The following is a 15,232-nucleotide window of genomic DNA, read 5'->3' on the forward strand; positions in this document are numbered from 1 at the left end:
TTCACTCTCTCTGGAGCATCTTACTGCAAGTGAGATGATCCTTCAGCTCTGAGTACAAGGACAGCACAGCTCTGGGGGACAATGCTAATTACTGATCACTATTAATGCATTAGCCACCTGGAGAAGCAGAGCTGGCAGGGTTCTGATGGTTTGCCCAACTTTTTTCATGGTTTCCATGGATATCTGCATTGCTAAAAGCTCTGAGCTGGGCTAATGCCAGAGCCCACTGGGGCTCTCTGTCACAACTGCCAGAGCTTTACATGGAATTATTTAGGTTGGAAAAGACCTCTGCGATCATTGAGTCTAACCTGTGATCCCTACTTTGTCACCCAGCTCAGAGCTCTGTGTGCTACATCCAGGGCTGGGGACTCCAAGGCTCCCTGAGCAGTCCCTGCCTCTGTTTAACAACCCTTTCCATGGAGAAATTCTTCCCCATGTCCAACCTGACCTCTCCTGGCACAGCTGGAGGCTGTTTCCTCTTGTCCAGTCCCTTGTTACCTGGTTCCTCCCTCCTGTCAGGGAGCTGCAGAGTGACAGGGTCCCCCTGAGCCTCCTTTCCTCCAGGATTCTGGGCAGAACTTCACCAGAAAGCCTGAGATACACAAAGGCCCATTTTTGGGGCAGGGAGGCACTTACCTAAAGTGATAAGAGCGTGAGCCCTGACCACGGTGGGCATGGCTGGGGCTCTGAACTGGGACAGCAGCTGGAAACCAGGGATTTCCTCACTATCTGTAGAAGCAGAGGCTGAAAAAGAACAATCAGGGATGGAAACATGGCCTGGCACACAGTGGTGCCTGTTGATGCAAAGCTAAAGGCAGGAGGAGAGTGGCTCACGTTGGTCCTTGCTGCCAGAAGAGGCCAGGATGGACTGAACCAGAAGGAAGATGTTTTCATCCACCATGCCTGGGCACATCTGGGCAGCCTCACCCAGAAGGAAGAGGTGTCTAACCTGCAGAGAGAAAGCAGCACTGCAGTCAAAAGGCAGTGGCTGAGCTGCAAATTAAGCCAGCAGGAGTCAGTTCTTCTCCAAAAACAACTCAAAATTCCTTCAGTCCTTTCAAGAAGTGGCTGGAGAACAGAAGGGGAGGCTTTGGAACAGAAATCCTGGGTGGGTGTGTTTAATATGCTCCAACACCCCCCACATCTAATGAGACTGAAATACTCCTCAAAGCATTCCATGCCTTTACAGACCTTTCTCCCAAACAGCTCCTCTGAGAATTTGAGTGGAAAAGCAAGGAAAAAAAACCACGTTATATATTAAAAATACATGTGGTGCCATATCCTTAAAGCAACTGCTGGTGTGTAAAACTCCTGTGGGCTCCTGTAGCATTTAAGGTGTTCATTCTTCAGCTGGGAATGCTTTTGTCTCCATAGGCTCCCTTAAATACCGGAGTTCATCCCACACACAGACCATGCACACTGCTGTTCCCTCAGTCCTTGGCACGGATTTTGAGGAACACCAGCTCCAAGTACACCCTTTAAATAATCCTTGAAGGGGATTTTTTAAAATAATAATCCCCAAACTCACCAAGAGATCTTCCTGCAGCTGCTCTGCTCCATGCTCTTTGAGGACTATGCTGGAGATGTAGCTCTCACAGGTGGATACCAAAACTCCAAACACCTGGTTTTGCTGGTTGAGGAGCTCCTGTTCCATAATTAAACAAAATTAATTCAACACTTGATTAATTAAACAAAAGGTAGCTGTAATATCTGTCCACACATGAATCCCTAATATCAAAGTCTTTATGTGCTTTTAATAATGTGGATCCCATTAAAATCAATCTGACAGTGCCTTAGAGCTTTAAAATTCTCCCTGCACATCAAAGGATGTGTGCAAGTGTCAAAACACCTTGGAAAATTTGGCTTTTAATGATCCACAAGCCCAAGTTTACTTCATTATAGAAATCACACAGACTTAAACAAAAAGGATTTAGGCGACTGTTTCATGTGCACCCAACACATTGGAGGTGCCTGTGGGAATTTTTAGATGTTGCTTGAAAAAAGCAGCTCCATTAACAAAGACAACATGATGTGAATTCCAAAGAGTGGAGGGGAAACACAGGAAAAACTGATTATCTTCTACACTCTGCTGAATATAAAGCATCATTTCTTGTTTTCCACCATCTAAAAGTAGTAATTTTAATAATCAAACACATATATAAATGATAGCTGTTAGATTTGATGAAGTGACTAACTGCAGGAACATCTGGATTTCATTTTAAGCCAACACCCTGTGGTGGATGTACCTACAGAGGAGAATTTTCTGAATTTTTCAGTTTAAAAACCCAGAAACCATCACCCCACCCTGGCTTGTAGGCACAGAGGGTTCAGTTTTGCCCATTATTTACTAAACTTGATTGGGATGCTTATTATAAAATAGCTATCATCTATACTGAAAGATAAATATAAAACAGACACAAAGAGAAATCATTAGGGACAGAGACTTGCATCAGTTTTAGCTTCTTTGCAATTGTGTCCAGGCTGAGATCTTTATTTTACCAACAAAATATGGCCTAAATTTCCACTATGGGAGCAGAACAGTCATGGCATAAAACAAATGGAGGCAGAAAAAAGTTATGAGCATGTTATTAACTCCCTGTTTGGTCTCCAGAAAGAGGTCTAGGAAATCTGTGTTATTTCCAGCAGCTCTGATGAAGAACAGGAAGAGATTACAGCATAAATCTGTGGCTTCAAACTGGACCAAGCATAGGAAATTTCCTCTAGGAATTCTGTAAACTTGGACAGAAGGCACATGCAAGGTATTTCAGAGGTGAATACATTTAAAGACAGAAGATTTTCTACAAGTCCAGGCTTAGCCACAGGATGTTCTCCAGCTCAAGAGCTGAGCACGCTCGAGCTGCTGGAGTCAGAGCCCCTTTTTTAGAACTCATCGTCCCACAGCCTGGAGACAGCAGCAGACACCTCCTAAGTGGGGAACAGGCTATTTGGAAAGGTGTATTTTACAAGGGGTCCCACCTGTGTGTTCTTTGGTGCAGCTACAGAGGCCTGGCAGAGCCTCTGCAGAGCCTCCACAGCAGGACTGATCACATCCAGGGGACATTGGAACTCCTTCAGCCAGCTCCTGATGTTCTCTGGAGATGACATCACACACAAAACCAGCATGTTTGAATCTCTGAGTGTCGATGGAGGCACAAAACCTCTGCAGATGGCCAGGGCCACTCACCCTTCAGCCTCTCACAGGTGCTCTTGGGGAGGTGCTTTGCCACATGCCCGATGACACACAGGATGTGTCCCACGGTGCCACTGCTCATGTCCTGCTGCCTGGAAAACCAACAGTGAACTGAGGCACTCCCTGTCTTGGGCTGCAATACAGGATACGTATTATATATCACAGTGACCCTTATCTCCATGGCACATATTATCTGCTAATGGGCCATCTTTAAACCAGCAGGGGCAATCATCCTTATCTTTTCCACAGCCCATCCTCCCTCCAGGAGATATCTCCTGTTAATGGCACTTGAGTTCCAGTGCATGACTGATAAAATTCCATCATCCCACTGGGAGATGCTCCCCCCAGGGGGAGGAGCCAAGCCTTTCCTACCCAGATAAAAACTGAGATTTTGGACACCAAGGTACCTTCCTTCCACTGGATTCCAGAGGAAAACCAGACCTTTCCACATCATCCCTGGACCTTCAGAGGAAAACTGCACCTTCTACAGGAGCACTGCACCAACTGAACCACATCTGCCACTGCAGGAGGATGCAGCCACCATTGAATGGGACTGCTGCCAACACCCTGACTGACAGGTGTCAGCTTGGATTCTGACTCTGGCAGAGTTTTGGGATTGTTCTTTGTAATACTGAATTGATATTTTAATTTTCCTAGTAAAGAATTGTTATTCTTAATTCCCATATCTTTGCCTGAGAGCCCCTTAATTTCAAAATTATAATAATTTGGAGGAAGGGGGCTTACATTCTCCATTTCAAAGAGAAGCTTCTGCCTTTATTAGCAGACACCTGTCCTTCAAACCAGGACACTCCCCCAAATCACAGCTGAGCAATCCTCTCCTCTGGGACATGCATTATTAAGGCAGACCTGTCAAAGCCAATGAAATCACAGAGTGCTTGAGGAGAGAGTTGGTTACTGCACAGATCTCGAGGTCTTTGCTGGATTTCCAGCTGCAGAACTCACAGTTTGAAGAAAAAAACTAGGATTAAAGCAGCTAAAAGGCAATCTGTGGAAGGGTACTAAGTGCTCCCTTAAGGGCAGAGTGGAGTTCAAAGCACACACTCACCTGTTGACAGTGTCCCAGGATTCAATGATCTTGGAATAATCCAACTTGGGGGAAGAACGAGCTACCTTGGCAAGCAGCATCCAAGCTGCACTGGAATGCTCTGTCTCCACATGAGACATGACATTTCTGATAAAAGTGGAGGTGAATTTGTTCTGCTTGGACAACATAAGGAAGGCTTTACTCAGGTAACGGCTGTGGAGAGGAAAGGAAAGTTAGGGAGGAATAAACAAAACAGTAAAATCCAGGAAAACCCAACATTCACTAGGCAACACAACAAAGCTGCTATTGCCTGGCATTCCCACAATTCACACTGAAAATTTCCACATTTCCACACATTTTCTCTACAGACCTGGCATCCCTACATGGATATTGTGAACTGGGGCACTAAGACAGAAGGTCCAACTGGTCCCATGACACATCAGTAAATTTCAATTTCAGCAATTTGTAACCAAGACTTTCCAGCAGTTATTTAATACCCAGAGTGATAGAATGGTCTAAATTGGAAGGGACCTTGAAAATCATCTCATTCTACCCCCTGCTATGGGTGAGGATACCTTCCACTAGACCAGGGTTCTCAGAGCCCCATCCAGCCTGGCCTTGGGGTCTCCCAGGGATAAAGGGACAGCAAAGTCATGTTAGGCATCACAGGCATCACAGCCTGCTCATCTCTCTGCACCACCCTAATTATCTACTCCACGTTAGTAGAGCTGTGAGATTTCTCAAGCTGCAGGGTCCTGCAGGGTCAGGAGGAAGAAGGTGCCAGGAATGTGCAAACTCTGTTCCAAAATTGCCTGAATTAGAACAGTGACAGCTCCCCACCCTGGCACGGCAGCACCACCAGTGCCTCATGTGCTATTTCTGAGCCATTATGCCCTGTTGACTAATAAACATACAGCTGTCTTTAATCAATGTTGTGTCCTTGTCATGATGTGTGTCATCCCACTTCTCCCTCTCCTTCCCACGGCGTTCTGTGGCAGGCAGGATAATTCGATTTGTCACAAGACAAGTAACATATTGTACATAAGAATTAATACAAGGTGATGTTCTTGCTTTATATATCCTCTCTCACTTCTGTCACAGGAACACCTCCATTTGACTTAAATATTCATATGCTAACAGTGCACCCAGCACTGTAACAATGAACATTTCAGTCCAGGGAGAGAGCACAGGTAACAGGAGCAGCAGGTAAAACACCTGACACGAAGCAAAGCTGAACTCTTCTTGTCTGTGCTCAACAGCCCTGTCCTGGGAGCTGGCAGGGCAACACAAGCACCTCCATGTGGTAATTTCCATCCCCACAAATATACTGACGGTTTCAAGCAGGGAATTTCAGCAGCTCTAAAGAAAAATTTGGTTTCTTGTCCTTACACAGCAGACAGCAGGTGCATTTTAGCAGTGTGTGTGTGAGCTGTGGTACCTCACAGTCTGTGGCCACACAGGAATGACAACACAGACTCAGACTCTTATCTTAGTCCTCCAGTCAATGGGTAATTTCCTTCTGTAAAGGAAAAGTTGTGTATTCTAATGAGATTAAAAGGGAAAAAAAAAAGGCTCTGGGTTTTATTCCTGAATGTTAACATGGGCAGGGAAGGGAAAAAGGCACTTACCTCAGCTCCTGGCACTCTGAAGACAACAGGGAGAGCAGATCCCATGCCAGCTTCTGTCTCCCATCCTCACTCCTGGATTTATTGTAACATTTTATATGTTGCAGCAAGAGCTGATCAAGGCAATCCAAGGCCTTTTCTTGGACAGAGCTTTCTGCATCCATCACCACAGGCACCACTCCGTTCAACCAGGCCTTCTGCACCAGGACATTGCTCTGCTGAGACTGAGAGAAACACATTTTGAAATCATTAGGGGATCTCAAATGCATGGGTACGACCAGCAAAGGCCTCAGGTTCATTCAAGAACTTTGAAACTTGAATTTTAATCAAGCCCAGCAGTGTGGCAGCAGGTGGGACAGGGAAACTCAGCATCACAAGGTCTTTAATCATCTCTATGATAAATACCTGGTGTTTCCGCTAAAGTACTGAACACTTTGTTTTGAGACTCTATAAAGAATTATAACAGGTTTGCAATAAGACTGTACAGCAGATGATTTAGCACTAAAAAAAAAGAGCTTTGCTTAATATAAACCCTGTGCTCCAAGCCTGAGCTACAAACCCTTTGTGAATAAATAGGAAAGAAAGAAAAATATAGCATTGCTATCATCCACACATTACATATGAAAGTGATTCAGGGTTTTTTTTAACTTGAGAAGACCAGCAACATAAACATTTTCTTCATGACACATAAATCAACAGCCAGAAAAATCAGTGCTCCCAACAGTTGGAAGCACTCTGCATAAATCACAAGTAGGTATCAGAGTGAGTCATGACTTCCGAGTCAAAAGGTACTGAAAAGAATTAGAGCAGAGTCACAAAATGCAAATGCCAGAGTGAATAACTGGTGAGGTCCCTCCTGCTCTCCCCTCTCTATGGTGGGGCAGAATTCCTGTTCCCCTTGAGGATTTCAGCTTTTGTATTTCTCAAATCCTGTACTGCTTTAGTGTAGAACTCTAAACTCCATATAGAGTGTCAGCTGTTCTTCTCCCCTTCTGTTCAGACAAAACAATTCTTCTGGGCTGTAACTCAAGGACCCAAAAAGTACAAACAAAAGTGACTTGTGGGGGGAGGAAACTGGGGGTAAATGAATTCAATACCTGAAGATGTAATTGGAGGATTAACCCTTGATATGTAAATAGGCCAAACTTATCAAAGTGTGAAAAACTCATGAGCACTGTCCATGTTGGGTGCAGCCTCTGGGAGGCTTTGACTGCCCAAGGTGGATCTGTTTGAAAACTTTAAATAAATCCCCACTTTTTTCTGTTATTCTTGTCTAGCCTGTCCCAGGGAGCCCCTGCAGGGCACAGCCTCACCAGGAGCAGCTCGGTGATGGAGAGCAGCGCCTGCTTCTGCACCGACACGGCAGGGTCGCGGCAGCGGTCCCGCAGCACGCCCACGTCCTCCTCCGTGCATGGCACCAGCCCCTGCCTCAGGATGCTCTCAAACACCTGCCAGGCAAATAGCAGCACAGCTCTGTAAGGAATCCATGCCAGGGTGGCAAAGCAAAAAATACAAATTTACCCCCTGCCAATGTCAGGCAGAGCAAAGCGGCACATGAACGGTTCACGAGCGCTGGGGACAGCCAGAGATGTAAAATAAAACAGAAAACATCATCCCAGCCATTCCTGCTCTGGGACTGCAGCTGGAGAGGGAGAATGGCACAATTTCCCCTTGAAAGTAATGTGCCTCCTGTATGAGCTTTTACTTGGCAATAAGGAAGAGGGATTTATTTTTATTCTTAATCAGAAAGCATTAAAACATGAATTGCAAAGCCCTAACTGGGAAGCTCAAATCAGTATGTGAATTGAGGGGGAAGAGCTGGGATGAACAGGACTAACAGAGGAAGGCAGTCAGCAGCAGACACCCCTTTTTTGAACAAGGAAGTTTCCATTGAAGCATCTCTCTTTAAAACCTAATGACTTCATTAAAGAAATGAGCAGCAAGGAAAGCAACACAGAGCTCAAAAAGAGGCTGGATATAACCTAATCCCTTTGCTAACAAGGTCAAAACAAACTAAGCAGCTAATATGCTTCAGTTTATGAGGAAGTCTCTTAATTGAAATGCCTATTGACATTTGACAAGAGCCTCTCCTTGCAAATGACAGAATAACAGAAAGCCAGCAAGGGCACTAGAGAAATTTCCATCATTATGCCTGCATTATTTACTTATCAGGAGCTAGTAAACAAGATCTTTAATGCCTTCAAGGCACTCTGCGGGGTGAGCAGGAAGCTACAAGTGGGCAAAGTGACAGAGTTTGCAGCAAAGCTGTGGCCTAATTAATTATTTAACAATTTTGGGTAATTACAGAGAGCAGGGAAGGATGCAAACCCCACCCTACCTGCAGAGCAGATTTCCTCACGCTGGTTTTCTCATCTCCAGCTCTCACTCTCAGCATGGCCATGACTACTTCTCCTATCCAAAATGAGGATAAAAAGGAATTACCCCCACAAGAAGGAATTATCCACAGCACCAGCTGGAACCACACAATCCCAGCATGGTTTGGATGGAAGGGACCTTAAAGCCCATCCAGTGCCAGCCCAGCCATGGCAGGGACACCTTCCACTGTCCCAGGGTGCTCACAGCTCCATCCAAACTGGCCTTGGGCACTGCCAGGGATCCAGGGGCAGCCACAGCTGCTCTGGGCACCCTCCCCATACTAAAGCAGCACAAACTCAGTGCAAAAACAAACTCAAATGGCTCCCCAAAACTTTCTGAAGGACTGAACAAAGCACAAATAAAATCACCCAGAACAATCCAGAACAAGGTGTGAGCCAGAAGGAAAAACAAACCCAAAGGTTTTCCCCACTTCTTTCATTTGAAAACACATATTAATATATCACAAAAGACAATGATGGAACAAATTACTTGAGACACACTGGGGAAAAAAAAAAAAAAAAAAAAAAAAAAAAAAAAAAAAAAAAAAAAAAGAAAAACAGTGAATCTGTAATTTCAGACCTCTTTGTCTACAAAAAAGATGTCAGGCAGGTTCCCTTGAGATCTGAGAGCTCATCAGACAAGTCAGGCACAGCTGAATAAAAACCTGTGGCTCAGGTAACCCTGGTACCTGTGGGAAGAGCTACCAGGGCAGAGCTCAGACAAATGGAGCCAAGCCAGAGCCAGGGGAGCTTCTGCAGAGCTCAGAACACCCACAAGCTCTTGGGAGCTTTTCCTCAGAGCTGCACACAGCATCAAGCATTAATGTATGAACTGCTGTGTGTTACAGAGGGGAAACTACTCCATTTGTTAATTCCTTGAGGCTGCAGAATGGCAGCTGCAAAGAACACCTCAGAGCCTACAAAGAAACCAAACCACATCTCTCTTCCCTGGATGTCAAGTTAGGGCTCAAATTTTACTCTGCACAGCCATATTCATACTTATTTCTGTTGGCAGGAAAAAAATACATCTTCAAGGCATAAGTTATTAAATGACACACAACTGAATACACAATTATTTTCACATTTTGAATCACTGGGCTATTAACTGGCCATAAGAACCTCAAACATTTTACCATGGCTTTTAAGGTTTCTATTTATTGCTGTTTGTTAGATTTCTCCCAGCATTAAGTCAGATTTCCCAAAGATATGCCAAATTTGGAGATCTGTTACTTAGAGATTCACATGGACATCCATCCTGTTGCCATTAAAAAATAGGATTAGTCACAGGGAACTAAGCAAAACTAGCTTAAAAATACATTTTTACCAAAAGGAAGCAAAGGGACTTTGATCTGGACTTTCTTAATGGGCAGTCCCATCCTCCTCCCAAGAGCAGCTGCACAGGAAGAGCACAGAACCTTTCCACTGCAAGATTTTGCCACTAAAATAGCCCAATCTTGTGAAGGTGACCAAATATCACACTTTGACATTGATTTTTCTGATATAGAAAAGTGGGGGGTGGGAACAAACAGTGAAACAACCAAAAATCCCAAGTTCCAAAGGGCTGAGAAGTCCCAAGGGAAGGAAATGTATGATGCTGGTAGGCAGAGAGAATTCTGCAGTGCACACCTCACCTTGCAGGTTATCCCCACCCCTCTTATCTCTGCCCTTGAGTGCTGAGCATGTTCTGACTATCCCTGGCTGAGATTTATTTCTTTTCTAAAATAAAAAAAGAAAGAAAAAAAGCTTTTTTGTCTTCAGAGTGCAAAATTAGCACAAACATAAGCCAAACATAGGTATGTGCCAGACAGATTTGCTAATGCACCTTGACTGCCTTGGAGAGCCCTGTATTCCATCATCCTCTGGAGCTCCTGACAGAATTTCTTCATTCCAGCCTTTTCTTAATTTGTTTTGCCAAGTGTGTGCTCAGCTGGGTATCAGAGACAAACCCAGGCATCCTCTGGCACGAGGAGCCTGCAACTAAACAAGGAATGCACAATACCTCGAGTGGCCTGGAGGACTTTTCTATCTGAGGGAGCAGATTAAGGAAATTTATCAGCAGAGTGTGTTTGAAAAAGGGAGCTTTCAATGGGGGGAGATTGGAGCCTGGCTTCTGGAGATAGGGAGGGAGATCCCCTGTGAGGAGCAGGGGAACAAAGGCACCACTGCAGGATGTGAAGAAAGCAGAGAATTGGGCTGTCAGCAGGTCAGGGGAGGTGAACAGTAAGAACTGAGAGTGCACATCCTGCAGGGGCCAGGAAAGGTTACAAGGAAAAGCTTTTCCACACAAGAGGAAAAGAAAGGGTGAGGCTTAAACAAGAAACATCTCGGCCACAAAAGCCATCTTGCATGGTGATTTCATGCTATCAACAAATTAGAAGCAGCTTGCCATGCTGCATCAGGACATTCCATGTGACACTGTTTTCAGCTTTCAACCTGATGCTGCAGAGAAGCAGATCCTTGCTTACAGAACTGTGTTACTCAAAGGTGCTGTGCTTTACACAGCAAAATATATCAGCTCTTTGGGCACTGGAGCAAGAGATTTAATTACCCTGAAATTCATGGAGCTACAAGTGTTATAATCCCACATCAATTACCATCCTTTTTTGGGAAGAATAAATTACCTGCTTTTCAACAAGTGTTGCCACCACATTAGTATAAACAGACATCAGCATTTCAGGATTAAATGCATTTTTCAGACTTGAGTGGAAATAGTATTTCTTTATGGCTGGCAATTCCACCCCCTTCATCACCCCTAAGTGTTTTGTAACAGCTTTCTCCACTTCCTTTGAGAAATGGACAATGAATACACCTCAGAAAGTCTGATTTGAATTAAGGCTTTGAATGGTTATCTGAAAAGGCTGCTTTAATTCTGACATACCATCAGGCCCAGCAGTATCACTGCTGTCTGTCAGCTCAACAGTTTGGAAGGTCTTCAGTGGTTGGTTGGACACAGCTGAAAGAGAAGATAAAAGCTGAAGAATAAGAAAGGAATATATTCACCCAGCAAGAACTTGCTTCAGTGCTAAACAGAGAGCCTCATGCATGCCCTAGGTTGAACAGATATGTGTGTTTTAAGGAAATGGCATGCCAAGAAAAGCCTGAGACTTACTGGAAAAGAATGACTCTGTACCTTCTGCACTGACTGTCGTGCTTGCAGTGTTTGTGTTTGCTTCTGACACTGTGCGGACAGAGGCTGCCAAAAAAGAGAAATGAAAAAGAAAATTAAACAAAGTATTTTAATTCTAGATATTCTGTCATTCCCAATTTTTTTCAGGCAAGCAATCTAACCGTGGGGTGCTGTGTGCAGGCTCTGAATTGTGCCATCTGGCCTTCAGCACACCTGAGGGAGCTCGGAATGCCAGTCACGAACAGAACAACTTAGCAGAAGCAAAAGGCAACTCAAGATTTAATCAGCTGTCAGGCAAGAATGAACTGCTTTTTTTTTTTCCCAATGAGCAATTTTGACTGTCTGTAAACATCCTTCAAAGGGACCTCGCAGAGGAATCTCTTTAGAACTGATGCACAAGAATAAATCCCTTCTAAATATAAGGCTTCATAAGCAGCAAGGCTCATGAATTACTGCTCATTATGCTCACTACGTAAGGAATCTGTGTGCCAGTTTTTAAGTTCCTGACAACTCCTACCTCCCAGCAATTATTCCCTTGAAAGTTCAAGAATTATTTCCATTACCTCATGTGCTCACAATACTCACAGCTCTGTAGTAAGTGCTGAATGCTCTCCGAGATAGCAGCAGCTTTCATTTCCAGACAATGGACAAAGCTGCTGAGAGCTTTGCTCCTGACCACGGGGGCAATGTCTGAGCAGCGGCCAAACACCATGACCTGCACTAAAAACTTGTGTTTTAGGAACTTCTGACGATCCTGGGACAAGGAGGTGTCTGGGCTCCTCTCTGGCAGCTCCAACAAAGCCAAGGCTACATCAAGAGCAAACACTCTGTAGGAAACTTGCTGGAAGAAAAAGCACATGAGGTGCTCTGTTAATGGAAGTGAACAGCAGGATATGCTCAGTTTTCTTGCCGCTGGGTACCAGCGGTGACACAGTTATTCAGTGCTGAGATTGAGCCCCTCATCTCCAGAACATCAAGGAGATGCACTTACTAGGTTGAGGGAGAATTTATAAAGCCAAGCGATGAAGTCAGCGAACTCTGCACAATGGAATTTGTCCAGCAGGGTCACCAGGGCCTGGGCAGCAGAGCTGCGATACTCAGCCTTGTCTGGGACCTGAAAGACAAGGGCAAGGGCACCCTGTGATACTCCACTCTGCTCTGCATGCCAGAAAAGCAATTCAGGCCTTAAGAGAAGTATTTTTTTATTTAATGAGCTGATATCTTCACATCCAACAATAGCTGGGAGAATCATCACAGCTTCCTCAGTCATCACATGTTTTCATTTCTTACAAAAGATTGTGAAAACAGATTTCCCAAACTATCAATGATATTCCAGTGTATCCACAGGAGTTCTCCAGCTCCAGAAGCAGCAGAGCTTGGCATACCTTGGCACAGATATGTTGAAGCAATATTCGCAGGACAGGGTAAATAGCTTCCTTCAGCTCATCTACCAGAGAACTGTACAGGAGAGGGAGAGAAAAGCACATTTCAAAAAAGCTGGTTTATAACAGAGGAAAAATCAAGGGCATTCCTTTTGGAATGCATTTGAAAAGTCAGGAAAAGTGGCCATGACTCTGGAATCATGAGTGCAGCAGGATATTCTCAGAGAACCGTCCTTACTTTCCACATTAACCTGGCTTTGCAGGCACAAAAGAATTTCTTCCCATACTTTTCATACAACTAGAAGGGTAACATGAAAATTTTCTTTGTTCTCAATCTACTTTTATATGTTGTCTGAGGATCACTGCACAAGCTACATTTCCAACAGGAGGAGTAAACATAGGCAAAACATATCATTAAGCAGGAGAGAGCAAAGAATTATGGAGGAATGAGCTCCATGTTAATCTTTCATTTCCTTCACAATTCACAAGACCTGAGAAACTGACACAAAGCAAAATACAGAAAATGGGTGCTGTGGCACCTTCTTCCCCCTCTGCCAGCAAGCTCAGTAAATTCCCATTCCAGACATTTTAATTAAGCCTCATTTGCACAAACAACTTCAAAGCCAGTGCCAGTTTGTCTCATCCCTTTATCACCTCAACAGCAAAGCAAAGGCATGCCAGAAGGAAGAAGCAGCCATGGCAAGAGCTCTGAAGGTACCTGATGAATTTCACAGCCTGGTCCCTGGCGCTGGTCACAGCTGCTGTGATGGGAAGGGCCTCACGCCTGGAGCCCCCTCTGCTCTGCACCATCAGAACCACACCCAGGAGCAGCTGGAACATGCCTCGAAGGGTCTGCAAAGAACAGGTTATTGGCAGGCTCCTTCCCATGGACAGGCACTCCAAGGTCATGAAATAATTCTTATTCAAGCTTAGAAGCAAACAACAGCACATGTTAAAGGATGACTTGAAGCAGAGAAATTCCAAGAGCACATTCTAAATGCACACATCATCTTTCCTGGCTGTGATGGTCTCATGCAAGCTCAACAAGGTCTCAGAAGGGTTTTCTGAAAGCATTAACAGCTGCCCTCCAAAGAGGGCAAAGTCCCCTGTGGACTTTTTTTTTTTTGCCAGAAACATTTGGAATTTGAGGAAATTCACTGGGTTTTGCACAGGAGATGTTTTAAGCTAAATGTGTGTTTTGTACCATCATGGGCACTTGAACTTTTGGAGTTGCTTCCTTACCACATTTTTGGGACCATGGCTTGCCTCATGATCCTGACATTCCCTGAGCAAGCAGGAGAGGCAGGGAAGGTGAGGCGAGTCTGGGAAAGGTGACTATACCTTGCTGTCAGCACAAATGTCACCAGCTCCAAAAGCTCATGCTGCACTGAGAAACCAAGGAGGCAGAAACACACAGGCCTAGGGCTGCTGGAGCTGGGCTGGCACTCAGGAATAACCAGGTTAGTGTGTGCTCCAGGCTTTCCTCACCAGACAGCTGCTGATTCCCAGCCTGCAGGTTCAGAACCAGCCCAGGGGTCACACAGACTCACAGACACAGATCGGGCACACCCAGCACTCAGCAGCACTCAGGTAAGTGGGAGATGCCCTGCTCTGCTGGCCAATTTAAACAAATAAAGATGCAAAGTTTCTGGCAGAACTGGCTGCTCCATGATCACAGAGCTTTCTCAGAACAAGAACCAGCCCTGCTCAGCCTCACTGAGTGCACAGAGCACTGCACAGCCCAACCCCTCATGCACTGCCAGGCGGTGCTGCAGCTCCATCTAGCAGGGAATCCCAACATTCCAGGCAAAGGCAGTCACCTGGAATTCTCTTCTTTGAGATTCAGAGACCCAATGCCACTGCAGCTCTCCTTTGTTTTCAATTCATTTGCCATAAGAGCCAGCAGAGCATGGGATTCACTGCACACAAGTGCAGCAGCAAAGATGCCAAAGGCTGTGGAAAGATAGTTTGTAAGGAAGTGCAGGAGGGAATCTTTCCCAAGGAATTACAGCTGTACTGATTAAAGAGGAGTGGAAACAGCCTTGTCTGCCCAATGAGGATGGGTCTTATAAAAGAGTGGGCTAGCTAGACACAAACTGCAGTTTGAGTTTGGAACTGAGTCTGCTGCAGTTTGGGATGCAGTCAGAGCTGGAGACAGAGAAGCTGCTGTAGCTGGAGCCTGCTGGCTGTGCTATGGGCAGGTAAGGGACAGACAAGATAAGAAGATGCTGTGTGATGAACAGACAGGGTAAGGTGGTTGGGAAAGGGACAGGTTTGGGTTTAGCCAGTCGTGAAGAGGAGAGAAGGAGTCAGAGCTGTGTGGAGCTGCCTATGAGGAAAGGAGTCAGAAAGAAGTTCACTGAAAGAAGGCATGAAAAGTTTTCTAAAAAATTTCTATCATTACCCGTCCAGTCTGTCTCAACATAATTGCAACAAAAGGGAATAAGGACTGGAGTGGAAAAAAACCATCTTTGCTCTGACCCAGGAG

General features: G+C 45.0%; 1 protein-coding gene across 5 annotated transcripts in view; it reads right to left on the reverse strand.

Moving 5' to 3' along the window:
• Positions 1-15,232, reverse strand: part of NCAPD3 (non-SMC condensin II complex subunit D3) — a 32,413-nt gene that overhangs the window by 11,935 nt on the left and 5,246 nt on the right. For 3 of the 5 annotated variants that reach the window (XR_008842128.1, XR_008842127.1, XM_056509717.1), the window contains exons 8-22: positions 13,463-13,596; positions 12,748-12,820; positions 12,354-12,476; positions 11,948-12,203; positions 11,366-11,428; positions 11,114-11,188; positions 8,199-8,272; positions 7,174-7,308; positions 5,864-6,084; positions 4,257-4,448; positions 3,185-3,282; positions 2,977-3,092; positions 1,529-1,645; positions 835-949; positions 637-744 (exon numbers count right to left, since the gene is read on the reverse strand). Coding sequence is in view for 1 of the 5 variants with exons in the window: in XM_056509717.1 (XP_056365692.1) it covers positions 637-744; positions 835-949; positions 1,529-1,645; positions 2,977-3,092; positions 3,185-3,282; positions 4,257-4,448; positions 5,864-6,084; positions 7,174-7,308; positions 8,199-8,272; positions 11,114-11,188; positions 11,366-11,428; positions 11,948-12,203; positions 12,354-12,476; positions 12,748-12,820; positions 13,463-13,596 (1,900 nt within the window). In the remaining 4 variants the exon portion in view is untranslated. Of the gene's footprint in view, positions 1-636; positions 745-834; positions 950-1,528; positions 1,646-2,976; positions 3,093-3,184; positions 3,283-4,256; positions 4,449-5,863; positions 6,085-7,173; positions 7,309-8,198; positions 8,273-11,113; positions 11,189-11,344; positions 11,429-11,947; positions 12,204-12,353; positions 12,477-12,747; positions 12,821-13,462; positions 13,597-15,232 lie in introns of all 5 variants that reach the window. The other 2 variants (XR_008842125.1, XR_008842126.1) reach the window with 1 other exon arrangement.

The sequence above is a fragment of the Oenanthe melanoleuca genome, chromosome 24 (genome assembly GCF_029582105.1).
Source record: "Oenanthe melanoleuca isolate GR-GAL-2019-014 chromosome 24, OMel1.0, whole genome shotgun sequence".
NCBI classification, from domain to species: Eukaryota; Metazoa; Chordata; class Aves; order Passeriformes; family Muscicapidae; genus Oenanthe; species Oenanthe melanoleuca.